We start from the raw sequence: 20,365 nt of genomic DNA on the forward strand, positions 1-20,365 counted from the left end.
CCGTATTTCTACGGTTTATTCCCTTCTTACTGATCTAAGCTGTAAACTTCCCTATATGGATCAATGGGAAAGGGACCTGAATGTTAGCTATGATCTACCCGATTGGCATTGTCTAAGGTTTCCATCAATACCAACTTAATTGAGGCAAATTATAAAACGTTATTGCTATGGTTTCTGGTTCAGAACTGGATTGCGAAGATGCATCCATCTGCCTCACCTATGTGCTGGCGTTGCGGCCAGATAGGTTCCATGTTCCACTTCTGGTGGCGATGCCCGATCGCAAAAAGTTTTTGGATCCGCATGTTTAACCATATTTACACGGTGACAGGGGTGGATGTTCACAGGGCACTGGAGATGGCCCGCTTTCATAAATTTCCAAGTACAGTGCCAAAAAAATCCCTTACATTGCTTACCTGTATGCTGTTAGCAGCAAGAATCACTATTGCTAAACACTGGAAGAGATCAATTATTCCGCTTGAATATGTTAAGGATAAATTGAATTGGATCATGATTAATGACAGACTCATCTGTACTCTACACAACAATACGGACACAATTTGACAGAACATGGGACCCATGGATTCAATACATTTCCGTGCCTTGCTATTTCCCGACTTGACCCTCTTCTTTCCTTGTTTTTATTTTTTTCTTACTTTTTACTGTGCCTTTTTATTTCCCCATTTTTTGGAGCTAGTTGAACCTACTCTTTACTCGTTCTACAACATCTGTCATGTTTTCCTTGATGCCCGTTCTGTGTGATTTATGGGGCTATGACCACTGACTCTCCTATACCTGGTGTACTTAGTGATGGGAATTTTTTGCATAAATTACCTAATTGTTTTTCGCACAAATTCTTAAGTTTCCTAAGGTATGTTTGCGGTTTGTTAACCCAGGTGTTCTTTTGTGCTATTCAACATCTTTTTGTAATAACATGACATTTGTCTTTTGCACGGTTTGTAACTTGAAAAATCTTAATAAAAACTGATGAATATCAAAATGTATTGCACTTTAATAGGCACATGCAATGTTAAGGCTTGGCATGTTGGGTATCTATTTACTCGGGGCAACCTCATGTTTTATATTTTACCAAAAACTGGGTAATACATTGTGTTTACATGCCCTAAATTTAAGTTTAGTGTATTCTTCAAAGAAATGTTGCATTTAACAAACTGCTGCACTAATATAGCATAACATACAAAATTGAAACTACCATCAGTTTAATTCTCTAGGATGTCTGCTTTCAGAAAATATATATTATTTGGGTGCTTTACAAAATCATCAGGCCTAAAAGTATTTTGCATATATGTGCAAACAATGCAAAAGAGGCTCTAACAGAAAAAGGGGTAAATACTTGCTCACTGTACTATACCTGTATGCCTGAGCACTATAATGTGACATGTAGTGGCATCTTCTGACCCAAGAACAGATATTGAGCCTAAATAAAAGAGAGATCATATGTCAGATTACACTGCACAAGTGTGGAAAATGTATTTAGTATTATAAACAATTTTTATATTAGATATATAAAGTACAACCTAAACATTTTTATATACTTCATCTTTAAAAAAAAAAACTTTTGTTGACATTCCATAGGGGTAGACAATAAATGAGATTTGATTTAAAGTGTTACTAAACCCACAACAGTAAAATCAGTCTATATATGCAGTAAGGCATGCTCGTTGTACTCCGATCTTGGTGTGATCAGATGCTTTAAGGGCAGAGAAGAGATCTAGAGTCTAATAGACCCCAGATTTTTAAGAAAAGAGTACCTGTCACTACCTATTGCTATCACATGAGATATTTACATTCCCTGTGATGACAATAAAAGGGATCCAAAAAAAAGGGATAATATAACAATAAAGAAAAAAACAATCATACCCACCCCCGCTTCCCATGCTCGCGCGCAAAGGCAAACATTGGCCCTGTGTCGGTATGTAAACCGAGACTGCACCATGAATGTGAGGTATCACCGTGAACATCAGGTCAAAGGCAATAATTCTAGCACTACACATTCTGTGCCAATATAAAGTTTTAACCTGTAAAGGCCTTTCAATTGTCACTTATTGATATAAAAATATTATGTAGTTTGTCACTGTTGCACAGGCATGTGCAATTTTAAAGCATATCATGTTTGGTATCTATTTACTCTGCGTAACATCTTCTATATTTTATCAAACAATTTGGCAATCTTCTCAGCACCAGGTACTGAACTTTATACATTAGCTCAAAGGGGAACTACCTGGAAAAGAATGTACACTATGAGAGAACCTTGTTTCCTGTAATCACATGAGTAGCCTGTAGTCCAGATTGCCTACGTAGATAGTGAAGCCACTTAAACACAAGCTAAGTGAATTTTTAATGTATCCTTATAGCATTCAGACCATTCTAAATGCACATTTGCTAGCATTTATAGTGTGTGTATTTGTTTTTGTATGCATATTTGTAGTACCCTGTATGTCTTGTATTGTTTTCCAACATTTTTAAGTAGTTTTTACAGTATATGCAGCATTCTTATTTAATAAGAGCACATTAATATACTACAATGTTTTTGGTTTTCTTGCTTTACCACAAAGTAGCAAAACAGAGCCAGAATGACTGCTATGCCTATATGTAATCTTGCAAGCTGCATTGCTGGTTTCACCTCTTGGCTGTGGGGACACAAAATACTTTGTAGTTTACCACAATATTTTTGCTATGAATTATGTGATTTTACATATATTGATGTTTATCTCTTACTGTAATGTTCTGTTGTCATTCTCTGCAAGTTATACTGTATCCTTGTAGGATGTTTATGAATTTGGTGACATTTGCATCGACGCCTTGCTAGTATGGATAAGTTTGAGATCTAGAAGCAGTGTGGCAACCTGTATTATCTATCCTTTCCTGTCACAGATCAGCTGCAGAACTGATTTGGTACCTGTGGTTCTACAAGCATGTGCTCTGTTCTCACTTCCTTGCTGCACAGAGCTAGCAGATATAGGCGTTGCATGCCTTACTTGCTGAATAATATACACTCCTTCCTGGCCATCCTTCCAATGAACATCATTATTTAATTTATTCATCAGCTCCTATTACTCCCTTGTCCAGCCTGTGTCCTGAGAGATCTGTGTACTGATCCTGCCTTCATCTCTGAGATTTGCTTGTCTGCTGCCCACTCTGATGTTTGGCCTGTTTTCCTGGATCTCCTCTTAGACTCTGGTTACTTTTAACTCCTGCCCACTCCAGGATCTGCTTGAACTTTGAGCATGGTGAACCTAGGGGTTACTGCCTGGCACCAGCATGCAGTGAAATCCATCTCCAAAATCACATGCTCTGGTGAAAATCAGCTTGTGCTTAGACATGTCCAGGGGCAGGCTGACTATTGGAAACTCGAGCACTGCCCGAGGGCCCAGGGTCAGTAGGGGGCCCCATGAAATGCCCCTGGTACCTTTTTTATAGGCTTTTTTGAGTTTGGGCAAGGACACAGGGGCCCCATGATCCCCTATTGCTCGGGGGCCCCATGAGTTGTCAGTCTGCCCCTGGACATGTCCCAGGAATCCCACATCACCTACTCACATGAGAGCTCATAATCGTCCATGATCTCATTGGAGACCTCAACTCTGGCACAAAACAGGAATTTTCCTCATGCTTACAAAAGCTACAAGTTGACATTACATCACATTTATCAGTTTCTGCTCCAGTTCTTGCTATACCACTCATGGCAACTAATATCTCTAGTCTTCATCTACCCCCACTGCCTTGCTTTTACAGTGATCTGTAAACATGTTGTGGCTTCATCAATCATATACTGTTCACTTTTGGGCCTACCATTTCCCTACTGGCTGCTCCAAGAAGATATACTTGATTTAAAATTTTCCAGTGTTGCCAGTGGTCTTAGCATCTCTAATATTACCACCTTCAAAGATTTCTTGAAAACTTTAGATGAGCTGGAAAGGGCCTGATTCGCTGCAGGAGAGGTCCTTTGACTTCTGCAAGAAAGCATGAATGTAGGCCAATGTAAGATTGCTTCAGCTCTGCTCTCCACCTGCAAGAGAGGTCCCTCATACCTCTTGCCTGGTTTAGTTTTGGTCACAGTGAGTTGCTGTCCTGTGTGCGATCAGTTGCCATTTTTCTGTAGCATATTTTAGCCTGACAAGCTGTTTTATATGATCTGCACCAGTTCATTACATGTCATGTTGGCCAAGGTCATTCGTGTCCTTTTTCAGAAGGCTCTAGAACTACCCAAGGTGTCTTCCATTCTAGAACCAGAAGAACCCATGCAACACACCTCACGCCAGAGGAGCAAACTTGTCTCTTAAATCTGGAGCTATGAATCTACTCTGGAGCCAATGGCTACCTAATGAAGACCTGCTCAGACCAGAAATCTCATCACATAATCCCTCTAGTTGGTTGATGTCTCCACCTTGGCCCTATTCGCTTCTATATTTCCTCTTTGTTTATGCACATTGAATTTTTCTTCCTGAGAAAAGCTCCCTCTTGGCTCTTCTGAAGTCCACCAGTCCTATCATTGCAAAAATATTCACCCCATCAAGACTGGAATCAGGTCAGGTGCTGCCTTGGAGTACTCACTGCCACCAGATTTTTCCAAGGAGCTACAGCCTCCTTCTAGACCCCTGGTCACTACTGAACTACCTCCCATGCTTCCTCAGCATTATAAATCCTTTCAAGATAGTTTTTGCAAAATGGCCACAGACCACATCCCTCATTTTTTTTCAATTTTCTTTAGTGTATAAAACACACAATAGGCAGTGTGTCAACAGAAGCTAAATAAGGTAATAGAAATAGCGCCACGGAAAAATATATGTAAACAAATTAATAAATGAGCTGCAAAACCAAACCTATAAAACACAGGGTGTGCAAAAAAATGAGAAAAAACAGGTTGCGCTAAATAAGAGGTACATTGATGACATTATAATATGGAATGGTACCCAAGAACATCTAAACAGTTTTATTGAGTATATTAATAACCTCTATGGTTTAAAATTTACAGTGACAAGTGATTCTAATCAAATAAACTTTTTGGATCTCATATTATACAAATATAATGGTGGTATTTTGACTAAAACCTTTTCAAGGATGTTGATAAAAATAGCTTCATACCTGTATGAAGTGGACATCACCCTAGATGGCTTTTTAGCACACCTAGGAGCCAGTTCATAAGGATAAAAAGGAATTGTAGTGAAAATAAAGATTATATAGATCAAACGATCATAATAGAGAGATTCGTTGAGAAGGGGTATGATAGAACGTTTCTTCTTAAAGAAAGAAATCTTATTAATAATAAAGATAGAGAGTCCCTTTTGGGTAAAAAGACACCAAAGAAGTTTGATATTATATGTTTCATCACCAACTATAATATGCAGTACAAAAATATAGAAAAATGTTTTGAAAAATATTAGCTTATTTTGTTACAAGATGAGATTTTGAAGGATATTATTCCTGGGAAACCGAGGTTTGTTTATAGAAAAAAATAGGCCTTTCAGGACGAGAATTGCCCATAACGTTATTGATCCCCCCAAAAAAGTAGATCTGTTTCCTGAGTTAAAAGGCTTTTTCTATTGCAATAAATGTAAAGTTTGTAGAACGGTTTGTAAGGAATCTAGAAAGAAAAGAAAAATCTTTCATTCCTCTTGCTCCAATAAAGAATATAAAATCAATTCCGTGATAACTTGTAATTCCTCACATGTAGGTTACATTTTGGAATGTCCATGCCACCTCCAATATTTGGGACGAACAGGGAGAAGCCTAAAAACCAGAATAGGTGAACACATTGGTAATATCATAAAGGGTTTGATAAGCACAGTGTATCGAGACATTTCAAACTAAAGCATAACTGTGATCTGAGTTCATTAACCTTTTATGGTATAGCTATGGCTAAATCACATTGGAGAGGCTCTGATTTAATTAATTAAATTTCCAAAAAAGAAACGTACTGGATTTATTAATTAAATTCCCTTAACCCCAATGGGTTGAATGTGGACCTTGACCTTAACTGTTTTCTCACAAATTTTTAATTTTGGGTTGATGTATTATTAGATTGTATTGACTATTTTTTGATTATTAGAGCTCCCCTTTAATATTGTATTTTTTTGACACTGGCCCTTTAAATGTCCGTTATTGATATTTTATATCTATCCTGCCATTGTAGATCCACTTATTTCATGCAGGATCTATTAATATTTTCATCTGGTTTGCTTAATATTTTTTATGTTAAGAATGTTTTACATGTATGCAAAGGCTTCTCACTATGATTCGATTGTGCGGTGGACATTTATCCTCATTAATATTAGCTGTCCACCCTAAGTTTAGTGAATATATAATGAAGTGCTGACATCTCACATTCGTCTGCTTCGTGAGGACGTCGATGACGAAACGCGTAGGGTGGGGCTTTTGGATGTGACGTCAGGACCCTCCCGGTTCACTGGTACGGCGCAAGCCATGCTGGGTCCATGTTGCTAGTTTTATACTGAACACGCTGTGTATGCTGGTGTCGGTTTAGACACCGTTTGCTGTAAGTGCATTTTTTTTATTAAATTGGATGTTTTTACTACTGCACCATGAGTCTCTACTTTCTTTCCCGAGTAGCGATCGGATTATCCTATTAAGTTTGGTGGCCGAATTTCTGAAGGGGATTTATATGATACACAGTCCTGCAGAATATCACTTCCTGGAGATCAGATTTAAAAGCTCCCAGTGTTGCCTCTACTATATACAGATCATCGCTCCCAGAGCAACAAGCGCTATATGCGGATTTATAACATGATCAGCATATTGCTCTGGTGAGTTTCTTTATCCTATTTTGGTGGTGGATTCACTTGGTGATATTGTATTGAACACCATTGATATTTTGAATATCACAAGCACTTTGGACTTTTTGTTTGTTGGACTTTATTTGTACACAATCCTGGATTGATTTATATTGATTTGTACACACATTTAGCGCAACCTGTTTTTTCTCATTTTTTTTGTCAACAGAAGCTGCCAGCAAAAAAAGAAAAAAAAACTTTAAATAAGTTCCACTTTTACAGTGTAGTATGGTAATGCATGGAGCCAACAGGAGTACAATGACATTTATACAGAAATTTATATTAAGTATAGTTGCCATGAGGTAGGATGACATTTATTTAACCACTTGCCCTACTGAGGATTTACCCCTTTCCTGGCCAGGCCATTTTTTGCTGTTCGGCACTGTGCTATTTCAACTGGTAATTGCGCGGTCTTGCAATGCTGTACCCAAATGATATTTATGTTCTTTTTTTCACACAAATAGAGCTTTCTATTTTTCTATCAAAAAAGACAGCATATTTTAAAAAAAGGTATTTTTCACTTTTGGTTATAAAATATATCCAATAAACTCAAAGTTAGTCATAAATTTAGGCTAAAATGTATTCTGCTACATGTCTTTAGTAAAAAAAACAAAACAAAAAAAAAAACAAATCTCAATATTAATTGGTTTCTGTGAAAGTTATAGCGTCTACAAACTATGGTATATATATTGGAATTTACGTAGCATTTACTTTCTGACTACCTATCACATTTCTTGAGGTGCTAAAGTGCCAGGGAAGTACAACCCCCCCCCCCCAACATGACCCCTTTTTGGAAAGTAGACACCCCAAGGATTTTGCAGAGGCATGTTGAGTCCATGGTACATTATATTTTTTGCCACAATTTTTTGAATATGAAAATTTTTTTATTTTTTATTTTTTACACAAAGTTGTCACTTTAATGATATATTGCTCATGCATGCCATGGGTATATGTGGAATAAAACACATTCTTTTACTTCTCCCGAGTTTGGGGATACCACATGTGAGAGATTTTTTGGCAGCCTAGCTACATGCAAGCCCTCAAAATCCAATGACCACCTCCAGGCGTCAAAGGGCATATTTCCTCACATCACTTCCCTACTACCTATCACAGTTTCGGAGGCTCTAAAATGCTAGGACAGCACATACACAAACCCCCCCTCAAATGACCCCTTTTTGGAAAGTAGACACCCAAGGAATTTGATAAGAGGCATGGTTAGTATTTAACAGATATCATTTTTGTCATAGGGTTTTGAAAAAGAAAAAAAAATACATACTTGTTTTCTTCCTTCATTTTCCAAAAACATGTGGCAACAATTTAGATCTGCAAAACACTCAACATGCCTCTTAGCAAATACCTTGGAGTGTCTCACTTTCCAAAAAGGGGTCCTTTGGAGGGGTTTCTTCTACTATCCTGGCATTTCAGGGCCAACATTAGAAGCTTATGCCACACATCACCCACTCTTGAAGACCAAGCCTTTTCTGACACTTTTTGTTAACTAGAAAAAGAGGGGTTTTTTTCATAAAATTACCGTATTTTTCGCTCCATAAGATGCACCTGACCATAAGACGCACCTAGGTTTTAGAGGAAAAAAGTAAGAAAGAAAAATTCTGAACCAATGGACTGCAGACTGCAGCTGAGCGGCCGCTCCATATGACGCACTGACATTTTCCCCCCTTTTTTGGTGGGAAAAAAGTGCATCTTATGGAGCGAAAAATACGGTACTAGAAAATTACTTTGAATCCCCAAACATATATTTTTTTAAACGCAAAGGCCCTAGAGAATAAAACGGTGGGTGTTGAAATTTTTTACGTCACACAGTATTTGCGCAGCAATTTTTCAAACTCAAATTTTGGGAAAAAAAACAATTTTTAGAATTTCACTGCACACAAAACAACATATTGCCCAATTGTTTAAAAAAATGTAAAAGATTATGTTACTCTGAGTAAATAGATATCCAAACAGGTTACAATTTACAATTGTACATACATTTTTATTATCTATAGCTGATACTTTAAAAGCTTTTACAGGTCACCAATTTATAGTTACACAGGCGATCTACTGCTAGAATTACTGTCCTAGATCTGACGTTCGAGGCGATACCTCACATGCATGGTGTATCCACTGTTTACATACCACCACGGGGTCAATATTAGAATTTTCAGGGTCTTTCCAAGCGAAAGAGGGTACTCTCGAGTTTCTGTGACTGGTACCCATACCGCAAAGTACGGCCAAAGACAAGTGCCCCCAGCCGCTCGGCCATGGGGTCTAAAAATATTCGGAGATATACGTTTTGTAGCCTTTGACCTGGGCTTTTTAGTGGTGAAATCGGTGAGTCACAGAACCGAATGGCCCGGGACCTACGGCCGCCAGAACCAAATCTAACCGGGACCGCCGGAGCCCATTAAAGCCTATGGGAAAACACGGTACCACTTAAACCGGCACCGTTCCGGAACCAAGGTTCCGATCCTTAACGATTTTGGTGCCCGAGTCGGGGAGGTCACTGGCCACCTACCCTCCAAATTTGGGGTCTCTGGACCCCCTGGGTCCGGAGATACAGAGTGGTGAAAGTCCGGCCAAGCTGTCCAGAATCGCGGTAAATCGCCAAATTTGAGGCGGCCTCAGCCGGGCCCCTTTTGTCCCAGGGGCCCCAAATTTGGGGTGCGAGACCCTCTGGCCCGGGTCTACCAGAGTGCCAAATTGGGGGTCCCTGACCCTCATGGTCCGGGAGAAACGGGCCTGCCTTTTGACCCCCCAAACCGCGGTTCGCGAAAAACTCTACTTTGGGGGTGCGCAGGCCGGCTCCCTCGGGGTCTAGGGACACCAAATTCGGGGTGCTCGATCACATGGGACCGGACTACTCGAGGTCCGAATTGGGGGTCTCTGGCCCACGTGGTTCCAGAGAAAAGGGCCTCCAAAGTCAGCCGAGTAGCCGGTTTCGGACCCCCGCCGAGTCAATGGGAAAACTTTGGGGCGGCCTCAGCCAGGCCCCTTTCATCCCATTTGCGGTGCGAGACCCTCTGGCCCGGGGCTACAAACGTGCCAAATTGGGGGTTCCTGGCCCACGTGGCCCCGGAGAACCGGGGCCCCAAAAATTTGGGTCAAAATTAACATTGCCGCCTATGGGCGAAAAGTCGCTCTCTCGCTTAAGTCACAAGTGGCTCCTAGACCAAAGGTCACAGGCACCTCATTTTCTCAGGGTCACTTTGCAAGGGGTCAAAGGTCACCTCCAAAAAAATTGCATTTTTACACCCCTCACCGGCCGGTGACCGACCGATACAAAACGGGTCTCGTTCACGGTCTCGCCCCTCCGGACCCTTTGGGTCTAAAATTCTGAAACTCTCAGGGGACCTAGCCAAGATCTAGGGGTACGTCGGTACCAGGTCCTGGCCCGGTGACCCTACCGGAACCCACCGGGAATCGGTTCCAGGCACTTTGAACCATTGTAGCTTTGGAACCAAACATGCCACGAACCCGGGGGAGCACAGGAGCTCCTGACGTCCGCCATGCAGATTAGACCTGTGCCGGACTTTCCTTCATGATACCCTCGTGAGCTTACCTGCTCTGGACAGAGGCTTTGGTCTGGGGGTCTGGGAGGTGCTGGCAGGACTGGTGAGGACCACGCGGCAACTGGCAGCGATGTGAGCCCAGAGAGAGGGGCCGTGCTACAGCAGTGTGGTGCTGAGATCCCAGCTCCTGGTAGGTCTGGCGCTCACCGACGGAGATGCTCCTGGGAGAGGAACCCAAAGAGGTAAATTGTGGAGGTGCCTGAAGGACCCCAGGGGTGCCTGCACACATGAGGCTGTGTCAGCTAGTGGCTAGACGCTCCACCGGTTCAGAGATAGTCTGACAGTCTGGGAGCCCAGGAGACCCAAAGATATCTGCGGATGAGGCACTGCTAATAACCGCCCAGTCCCCACTCAGGACATGATTTGGGACAGGAGACTCAGGGGGACAGAAGAGGTACATAGAACCACAGGAAACCGGAACCTCAGAGGGGGAGGGGGGAGTTACCGTGGGCAACTACTGAAGATGTAAACTTCCACTGTCTCTGCAATCTGTATTTGTAAAGGTATATCTGAGAAGTGGGGCTGGGTGGTCAGAACACCAAGGAATATGATGAGTACAAAGGCCAAATATTGATGTAAAGAACATAAATATAGTTAAAGTTGCCTATGACTGTACAAGTTTCTTGAGAGGAGTGGAAAGGAGGGACTTTTTATTTTTCTTTCTCCCTTTCTCAGATATGACAATACTGTATTTTGAACTTTGAGTTAAAATGTACGGAAAATCAATATGAATAACAGATCCGCTAAAGAGGGGGGGGGGTTTTAGTAAAAACCCCGCAATCCAACGCAAATACTAGTACAGTAAAAAATATATGACATTGCAAGAAAAAAGCCCAGAGATACAAGGCATGGAGAAACAACAGGAAGTTAGTAGACGGTGAGTAGTCTGGATTATCAATTGGAGTAAGGGAAGAGAATGAGATCAACAAATCTATAATTGTCGAAAACGTAAATCGATCAACAAGTTTTAGAACAACAGAGAACAAATTCCTATAAGAACAGAGATGGCGGAAATGTTCGCAAAGTTAGAATTTTACATGAAAACAGAAATGGCGATATTTCACAAGGATCTGGGATTAATATTAACAAGGGTAGAAAAAGTGGAGGAGAAAACGGAGATACAACACCAGCAGATCATTAATCTGGAGAAGCAGTTAGAGGAGATGAGAAGGGAACAGAGGAAGCTCTCTTTTAAACTGGAGGATCAAGAGAACAGAGAGAGAAGAAATAATCTAAGGGTCCGAGGATTACTAGAAGATTTACATCTTAGGACCTTAGGGAAAAAAAAAGAAGAGGGTTTAACCCAATAATGGACAGATCAGGTTTAGATCCCTTAAAAATTGAGAGAGTACACAGGCTAAGACGCCCGCCAGGATTAGCATCAGACATCCCTAGAGATGTGATTGTCAGTTTTCATCATTATGAGGATAGGGAGAGAATATGGAAAAAAAAATTGTGGAAGAACTCTGAAATAAGATTCGGAGAATTGAACTTCCAGGACATTGCATCTCAGACACTAGTGAGAAGAAGATTGTTGAAACCTTTATTGGATCAGATGAGGGAGAAAAGACTGCGATACAACTGGGGGTTCCCGGCATGTCTGATTGGATGGAAAGATGGGAAGTCTGCAAGGTTAAGATTTTCATAAGAACTCAGTGACTTTTGTGAAAAACTGGAACTACAGAACATGGACATTGAAGGTTGGTCAGAGGGGCTAAACAAAAGTTTAAGGTTGAGAAAAGGGAAGTAGCAGCCAGTTAATAAAAAGAAAAAAAAAGATGGAGTTTGGGACAGGGGGAGATGGGTGACGGAGAGATGTTGGGATGAGTGGAGAGATGGGGGGGGGGGGTTAAACGTTGTCCCACCCACCCCCATCCACTCCCTCCCTCTTTTTTTTATTTTCTCTGTCTCCCGCTGCTCCTCCTCCCTTCTCCTACTTTTAGTACTCTTAGCGAGTTGCTGAGGAAGTAGTAAAATAGAGAGGGCGGTATGTCAGGAGGCTAAATAGGTGAACAGCTTTCAACCCTATGTTGAGAACTGGGGGTAAGATCAGCCTCCTAAGGATGGGAGGGGGAGGGAAGGGGAGGGGGAGGTCAGAGTAGTGGCGGGAAGGGGGGACGGGATAGATGGGGTAGAGGGTGACATCCCAGAGAAAGAGATTATACCTTCTTTTCTCTAGCGCATAGATCGTATTCACATTTAGATTATATAATGATCGAGCATAGACAATGGATTTCTTGGTTAAATCTAATATAGAAGTTATGTCTATCTCAGATCATGCACTTGTTACAGTGAGACTACAGGTAGGAGAGGAGAGGAATAAGAAGGCTGTGGAGACTAAACGAGACGCTTATACAGGACCCTGAGATAGAGAAAAAGCTAATGGCCACTATTTAGTGCTCCTACTCCTCGACCTCTCTGCGGCTTTCGACACGGTTGACCACCCCCTCCTCCTCAAAAAACTACACTCTTTTGGCCTCAGAGACTCCGCTCTATCCTGGCTCTCTTCCTATCCATCACAGCGCTCATTCAGCATTACCTATAACGCTGCCACCTCCTCTTCACTCCCCCTCTCTGTTGGGGTCCCTCAAGGTTCTGTCCTCAGGCCCCTTCTCTTCTCCATCTACACCTCCTCCCTAGGCCAATTGATACACTCTCACGGCTTCAACTACCATCTCCATGCGGACGACACGCAAATCTCTCTACCCCTCACCTCACCCCTTCAGTCTCGGCCCGTATCACAAGCCTACTGAGCGACATATTGGATGTCACTCCACTTCCTCAAACTAAATCTTTCCAAAACTGAGCTCCTAGTTTTCCCCCCAGCCTGCGCCCCCCCCCCCCTCGACTTCTCCATCAAGACCAACTACACCACCATCAGTCCCTCCCCTCAAGCTAGAGTATTAGGTGTCAGACAATGACTGTGGGTAGTGATAGGAAGCTGCTTGTAGATAATGATAAAAGCACCTAAAAAGCACTGACCAGTAGAAATCAAATGGTGGCCGCCGGACCTCCTGATCCGGTGGCGTGACGTCAAGGCGTGCAAGGGCTCCTCCTAGACGCATTTCGTGTAAACACACGTCTGCTTTAGGGGTGATGCCGTGCAGGCCGGACGTCACATTGCTCATATATATAGTGAAAAAAATGCGCCCAAATGCGCCAGCGACATCTTGCCGAAGATTTAATGAATAATTAACCGCGCTCTAATATTACTGTACCAATACTATATATTTTAAAAATGTACCATTAATTAATATATACTGTGTCAATATCAACTTAACGACTGCATTACCTAAATTAATCTAATTATATTACCACAGTGTTTAGTAAGACATAAAAATACAAAGTGTGTGATTAAATCCAATAATGATAATTTTACAATATAAATATCTCATTAAAAATATATAAATTCATAAGGTTCACTGTGTGAATGTGTAAAACAAAAATAATTATAAATATCTCATTAAAAATAAATTCATAAAGTCCAATGTGCAAATAGTGCAAAGCAAAAAATAAATTATATATATATGTGAAAATAAAATAAAAAAAGTTTTTTAAAAATTATATAAATTCATAAAGTCCAGCAACAAAAATGTGCAAAAGTTTTTAAAGTTCAGCAGGGAGAAGATGCTGATAGTATACTCTCCTTTCAAGCTGCTTATGGTGATATGGATGGAAACCTACTGATTGTCTTCTGAGCCTATGTAGACATAAGGATTCCTCCCTCCTAGAGCCTCTCCTCACTCCAATGCTCAATATATCCTCATATGACCCATAGAAGAAAGAAAATGTGAAATATGGTGCCTTATCCAAGGTATATATAAACACTCTTTAATGTGCTCCCATATTGCACTCACATTATTCCAACAATATGCACGCATACAATGAAAGGATGCGGTAATGATCAGCCTCGCAGGAGTGTTGACACACTCCGTCAGTACTCGCCATAATGATGTGACGTCACCACGTATCGGATCATCATTACGGCGAGTACTGACGGAGTGTGTCAACACTCCTGCGAGGCTGATCATTACCGCATCCTGCGGCTTAAATTTCATTATATGCGTGCATATTGTTGGAATAATGTGAGTGCAATATGGGAGCACATTAAAGAGTGTTTATATATACCTTGGATAAGGCACCATATTTCACATTTTCTTTCTTCTATGGGTCATATGAGGATATATTGAGCATTGGAGTGAGGAGAGGCTCTAGGAGGGAGGAATCCTTATGTCTACAGAGGCTCAGAAGACAATCAGTAGGTTTCCATCCATATCACCATAAGCAGCTTGAAAGGAGAGTATATTATCAGCATCTTCTCCCTGCTGAACTTTAAAAACTTTTTTGCACATTTTTGTTGCTGGACTTTATGAATTTATATAATTTTTAAAAAAACTTTTTTTATTTTATTTTCACATATATATATAATTTATTTTTTGCTTTGCACTATTTGCACATTGGACTTTATGAATTTATTTTTAATGAGATATTTATAATTATTTTTGTTTTACACATTCACACAGTGAACCTTATGAATTTATATATTTTTAATGAGATATTTATATTGTAAAATTATCATTATTGGATTTAATCACACACTTTGTATTTTTATGTCTTACTAAACACTGTGGTAATATAATTAGATTAATTTAGGTAATGCAGTCGTTAAGTTGATATTGACACAGTATATATTAATTAATGGTACATTTTTAAAGAATATACCGTATTTTCTGGCGTATAAGATGACTTTTTGACCCTTAAAAATCTTCTCAAAAGTCGGGGGTCGTCTTATACGCCGGTATACGTCAGGGTGGCACTCTTTAGAGGGGCGGCGCGGTGCCGCCGCCTTCCCCCCCTTCCGACCGAAGGGACACTAAGTACAGGGGTGGGCAGAGGGCTGCTCTCTCTTACCTGGCTCCCACGACGATCCATCCAGGAAGCGCTGCTCGTTCAGTCACTCCGGCCACTCCCGCACTCCTGCCGCTCGGCTCTGCCTCCTCAGCGGTGATTGGCCGCCAGAACTGTAGCTCAGGAAAGGCACACAGGCGGCCAATCACGGGCGAGGAGGCGGAGCCGAGCAGACCCGCGAAAATCGAGTGAGGGAGCCGGTAAGTGTGTAGTGCAGAGGTGCTGCTGCAACCACATATGCTGTGTGCAGCAGCACCATACTGGAACAGGGGTCAGCAAGTGTCATTGGTGTCAGTGGGAGGAATAGTGCCCCATTATTGGTGTCACTGATACTAATGATGGGGCATTATTCCTCCCACTGACACCAATGATGGGGCACTATTCCTCCCCCCACTTACGGGGTACTATTCCTCCCACTGACACCAATGTTGGGACACTATTCCTCCCACTGACACCAATGATGGGGCGCTATTCCTCCCACTGACACCAATGATGGGGCTCTATTCCTCCCACTGACACCAATGATGGGGCGCTATTCCTCCCACTGACACCAATGATGGGGCGCTATTCCTCCCACTGACACCAATGATGGGGCGCTATTCCTCCCACTGACACCAATGATGGGGTGCTATTCCTCCCACTGACACCAATGATGGGGCGCTATTCCTCCCACTGACACCAATGATGGGGCACGATTCTTCGCTCTGACACCAATGATGGGGCACGATTCCTCGCTCTAACACCAATGATGGGACAATTTTCCTCACACACTGACACATCATTGGTGTCAGTGGGAGGAATAGTGCCCCATCATTGGTGTCAGTGGGAGGAATCGTGCCCCATCATTGGAATACCATACCATATTGAAATCAAATCTGATGTTTTTTAATTTTTATTTGGTGTGCGTTGGAAGAGGGGTAGTCTTATACGGCGAGTATAGCCCAAACCCTATATTTTAACAGGAAAAGTAGGGGGTCGTCTTATATGCCCAGTCGTCTTATACGCCGGAAAATACGGTAGTATCGGCACGGTAATATTAGAGCGCGGTTAATTATTCATTATTTCTACGTAGTTCACATCTTATGAGGGTGAGAAAAAATTCCAGAGATCTAATACACAGATTTCTGACTCCAGTGGCTCACAAGTTCATTTTAATAAATATTGCCAAAGATCGGCGTACTGCGCATGCGCGAGTGCCATATTTTTGGTGATTTTTCCCAATTCTAAAATGGCCACCGCGCATCCCACTGCACATGCGCGAGTGTTCCGGCCGCCATTTTGCACTATAGGGATTTTCATCATAGAGATCCCTCTTCCCTCAAATTTATAGGGACCGATATGGTACAACTGGTGAGGTTCAAACAGAAGCAGACAGGTCTCACGTCTGGAGACCAAGTGGATCTTTGAGATCAAATCTATGACCCCTTTAGGCCACAACGTGGAATTAGATTTAAACTGCTTCATCGATAACAGCTGAACCCCTACCCCTACACATGGTTAGACTATATACCTGGTAGCATGACACTAGGACCATCTAATAGAATATATTGCGGTTGGCATATATATTTATTGATATAGCCTATGGTTATACTGATCTTTCTTTTATGCACTTTTTCTATTATCACTTGTTTTTATTATGTGCCATAATACTGTGGCCGCTATACTAGATTTTATCATGTTTTATTATATGATTGTGCAACCTTTTATTTACATTTTGTTAAAATATCCTACTTTTAAGAAAATGCACCAATTTATATCATTTGTGATATCTACTTAACATTGGCAACAAGCCTGTGTTAGGTTTGCAGGAAACACCAGTAAAATGGCGACCGTGTTTCCCGCGCATGCGCATTTACCTACACGTCCTGGGGTATTTCATACCTTACCCCAGTCACTTATAGTACCCTCTCTTAGGCTAGGAAATTATGCCTGGGGTTAGATTTCCAATTTATCTCAGCCCAGTACAAGGCACAATGTTATGCCTCCCCATCTTCAAGAAAATGGCGGCCGTTTGGCTCGTGCATGCGCAGTTTGGCGCGATCTCACACGACTTCCTAACCGAAAAAATGTCAGCCTGAACACTCACGCATGCGCAGTACGCCGATCTTCGGCAAGATGTCGCTGGCGCATTTTTTCACTATATATATATGAGCAATGTGACGTCCGGCCTGCACGGCATCACCCCTACAGCAGATGTGTGTTTACACGAAACGTGTCTAGGAGGAGCCCTTGTGTGCCTTGACGTCACGCTGCCGGATCAGAAGGTCCGGCGGCCACCCTTTGATTTCTACTGGTCAGTGCTTTTTAGGTGCTTTTATCATTATCTACAAGCAGCTACCTATCACTACCCACAGTCATTGTCGTGTGTATATTCTGCTTAATTTGATTTAATAAACCTTTTAATCAATACTACACTATGAGCACCTTTATTCTCTATACCTGGGACTGCGCCTCCACACCTCAGCCCCAGCATTCCAGGCATCTGTGCAGACTTGAAGAGTAAGTACGTTATGACCAGACCGGTATCCTTCTCACACGCCACCGAGTGACCACCAGAGGATTGCATTACCAGGCAGTATCCACCCAGGACCCCAGGCTACATGTGATCTTGACATGCGCATTGAGATTGTGCTTCTGGTGAGTAGGCAATCTATCTATATCTCTACATCAGGATACTAGGACCATACCGGCATTGATCGAAGTCACCCTCAATTTTTGGACTATTCACCTTACCTGATATTGCTTATTGGACATTTATTGCTATTTATCTGCTGAAGATAGGTTCAGCCTGTTTATCACTTTTTGTAGCGCTGCACTCTCTATTTTATAGACTCCAATCTGTCCTTCCAGTCCCAGGTCCATTCACTGACAAACTCATGTAGACTACACCTCCGCAACATCTTCAAAATACGTCCGCTACTAACCCCGGAAACCACTAAGCAACTCATTCACTCCCTCATTATATCACGCCTCGACTACTGTAACTCCCTTCTCATCTGTTTACCTCACCGCAGGCTATCCCCGCTTCAGTCTATCTTGAATGCTGCGGCCAGACTCATCCATCTTACTAACCACTCCGTATCCGCCACCCCTCTCTGCCAATCCCTCCACTGGCTTCCGATTGCCCAACGGATAAAATACAAAATGCTAAAATTGACGTATAAAGCTATTCATAATACTGCCACAAACGACATCACCGACATGGTATCCAAATACCACACTAAACGTACTCTCTGCTCCTCACAAGACCTCCTACTCTCTAGTTCCCTGGTCTCCTCCTCCCATGCCCATCTCCAGGACTTCTCCAGGGCTTTCCCATCCTCTGGAACTCCCTTCCCCAATCCATCAGACTATCACCTACTCTCCTCACCTTTAAGCGCACTCTGAAAACCTCTCTCTTCAGGAAAGCCTACCCCGCCCTCAGCTGATTACTGACCTCCTCCACTCTTCCTACCACTCCATCCCCTACAGCTATTTCCTCCTGTACCACTATCCCCCCCCTCCTAGATTGTAAGCTCCAAGGAGCAGGGCCCTCGAACCCCTCGTGTATTGAATCGTATTGTTACTGTACTGTCTTGTGTACTGTCTCCCATTATAATGTACAGCGCTGAGCAAACTGTTGGCGCTATAAAAATCCTGTATAATAATAATAAAGGAATGAAAGAGAGCAATTTTTTCTTCTAAATGAGATGGAAGGAGTCTCTATGGCTACTATTCAGGAGGCACAAAAGGCTTACATCAGGGGGATCTTGATATCTGCTGGGATCAAAAAAAAAGAAAGATCGGGAGAGAAAAATAAAGGCGTTGACGGAGGAAGACTATAGATTAGAACAGGAACATAAAAAGAGACAGGATATAGAGATACAGCAGAAGACTATCCTTACAGAGAGGAGTTAAAAGGACCTGTTGGAACAGGAGATGAGGAGGATTTTTAATAGGGTGTCCAAGGAAAAATAAACCAGTGGGGGGAATAAACCAGGAAAATTTTCTGATGAAAAAACTGAAAGAAAAAAAATCAATGAATTATATTGAAAAAAATAAAAGTTGAAAAAGGAGAACTGGTATCACCACTGATATTGAGAAAATATTCCAAAAATACTATAGTAGGTTGTATGATGTGAAATCCCAAGAACCAGATGGTAACAGGAAGTAAAGAAAGGGAAAAGGTGGGAATATCTAGCAGCAGCAGATTTGCCAAAAACATCACAGGAAAAGTTAATATCACAATATAGCCCTGAAGAATACAGCAGGATGAAAGAGTCCAGGACCTGATGGGTATACAGTTATTAAATGCAGACACAAAACTCTTCGCAAAAGTATTAGCTACCAGATTGAAGGAGTTGAAGCCGGAATGGATACATCTAGATCAGGTGGGTTTTGTCCCAGGCAGAGACGTAAGGGATAATGGCTTAAGAACACTGCTCCTCTTACAAAAAAGAGAGAAAAACTGCCAGCAATCATCCTGTCGATTGACGCTGAAAAGCGTTCAACAGGGTGGACTTGGGATTCATGATAAGCACACTGGAGGTTTTAGGAATAGGGACCAGGATGATACAGTGGATAAGGGAGCTTTACAAGACCCCACCAGCAGCGGTTAAGGTAAATGGATCCCTTTCAGGATTTTAAAAATGTATAATGGCACTAGACAGGGATGCCCATTATCCCCATTATTTGTTATATCCGTAGAACCCCTGTAGCGACAGTAAGAAAGAGTGCAGATGTCGGAGGAATTAAAACAGGAGTAGTCATAAAGTAGCAGCTTATGCAGATGAAATGCTGTTTTATATTGTGAACCCCAGATTAACGCTACCAAACCTAATTGGGTTACTAAAACAATATGGTGAGCTCTCAAATTTGAAAATAAACCTCACAAAATCAAATATCTTGAATGTGAATATTTTAAAGAAAGAGAAGCAAACCCTACAAAAGGACTTTCCATTTACATGGAGGGAGAAGGAATTGGGTTATTTGGGAATAAAGCTAACCCCCTCAATAAGAAATATATACCAGGTAAATTATATACCATTAATAAATGAAATAAAAGAATAACTGAGAAGAATTTCAAGAGGTAGGGTTTCCTGG

General features: G+C 41.8%; 1 protein-coding gene across 1 annotated transcript in view; it reads right to left on the reverse strand.

Moving 5' to 3' along the window:
• Positions 1–20,365, reverse strand: part of NTAN1 (N-terminal asparagine amidase) — a gene marked incomplete at its 5' end in the record, with an annotated part of 545,039 nt that overhangs the window by 451,134 nt on the left and 73,540 nt on the right. The window contains one exon of the mRNA XM_089656218.1: positions 1,370–1,435. Within this exon, the coding sequence (XP_089512344.1) occupies positions 1,370–1,435 (66 nt within the window). The remainder of the gene's footprint in view (positions 1–1,369; positions 1,436–20,365) is intronic.

This window comes from Staurois parvus, unplaced genomic scaffold, assembly GCF_062004578.1.
Source record: "Staurois parvus isolate SC_StPar_1 unplaced genomic scaffold, SC_StPar_1.0 ptg000895l, whole genome shotgun sequence".
In the NCBI taxonomy this organism is placed as follows: domain Eukaryota; kingdom Metazoa; phylum Chordata; class Amphibia; order Anura; family Ranidae; genus Staurois; species Staurois parvus.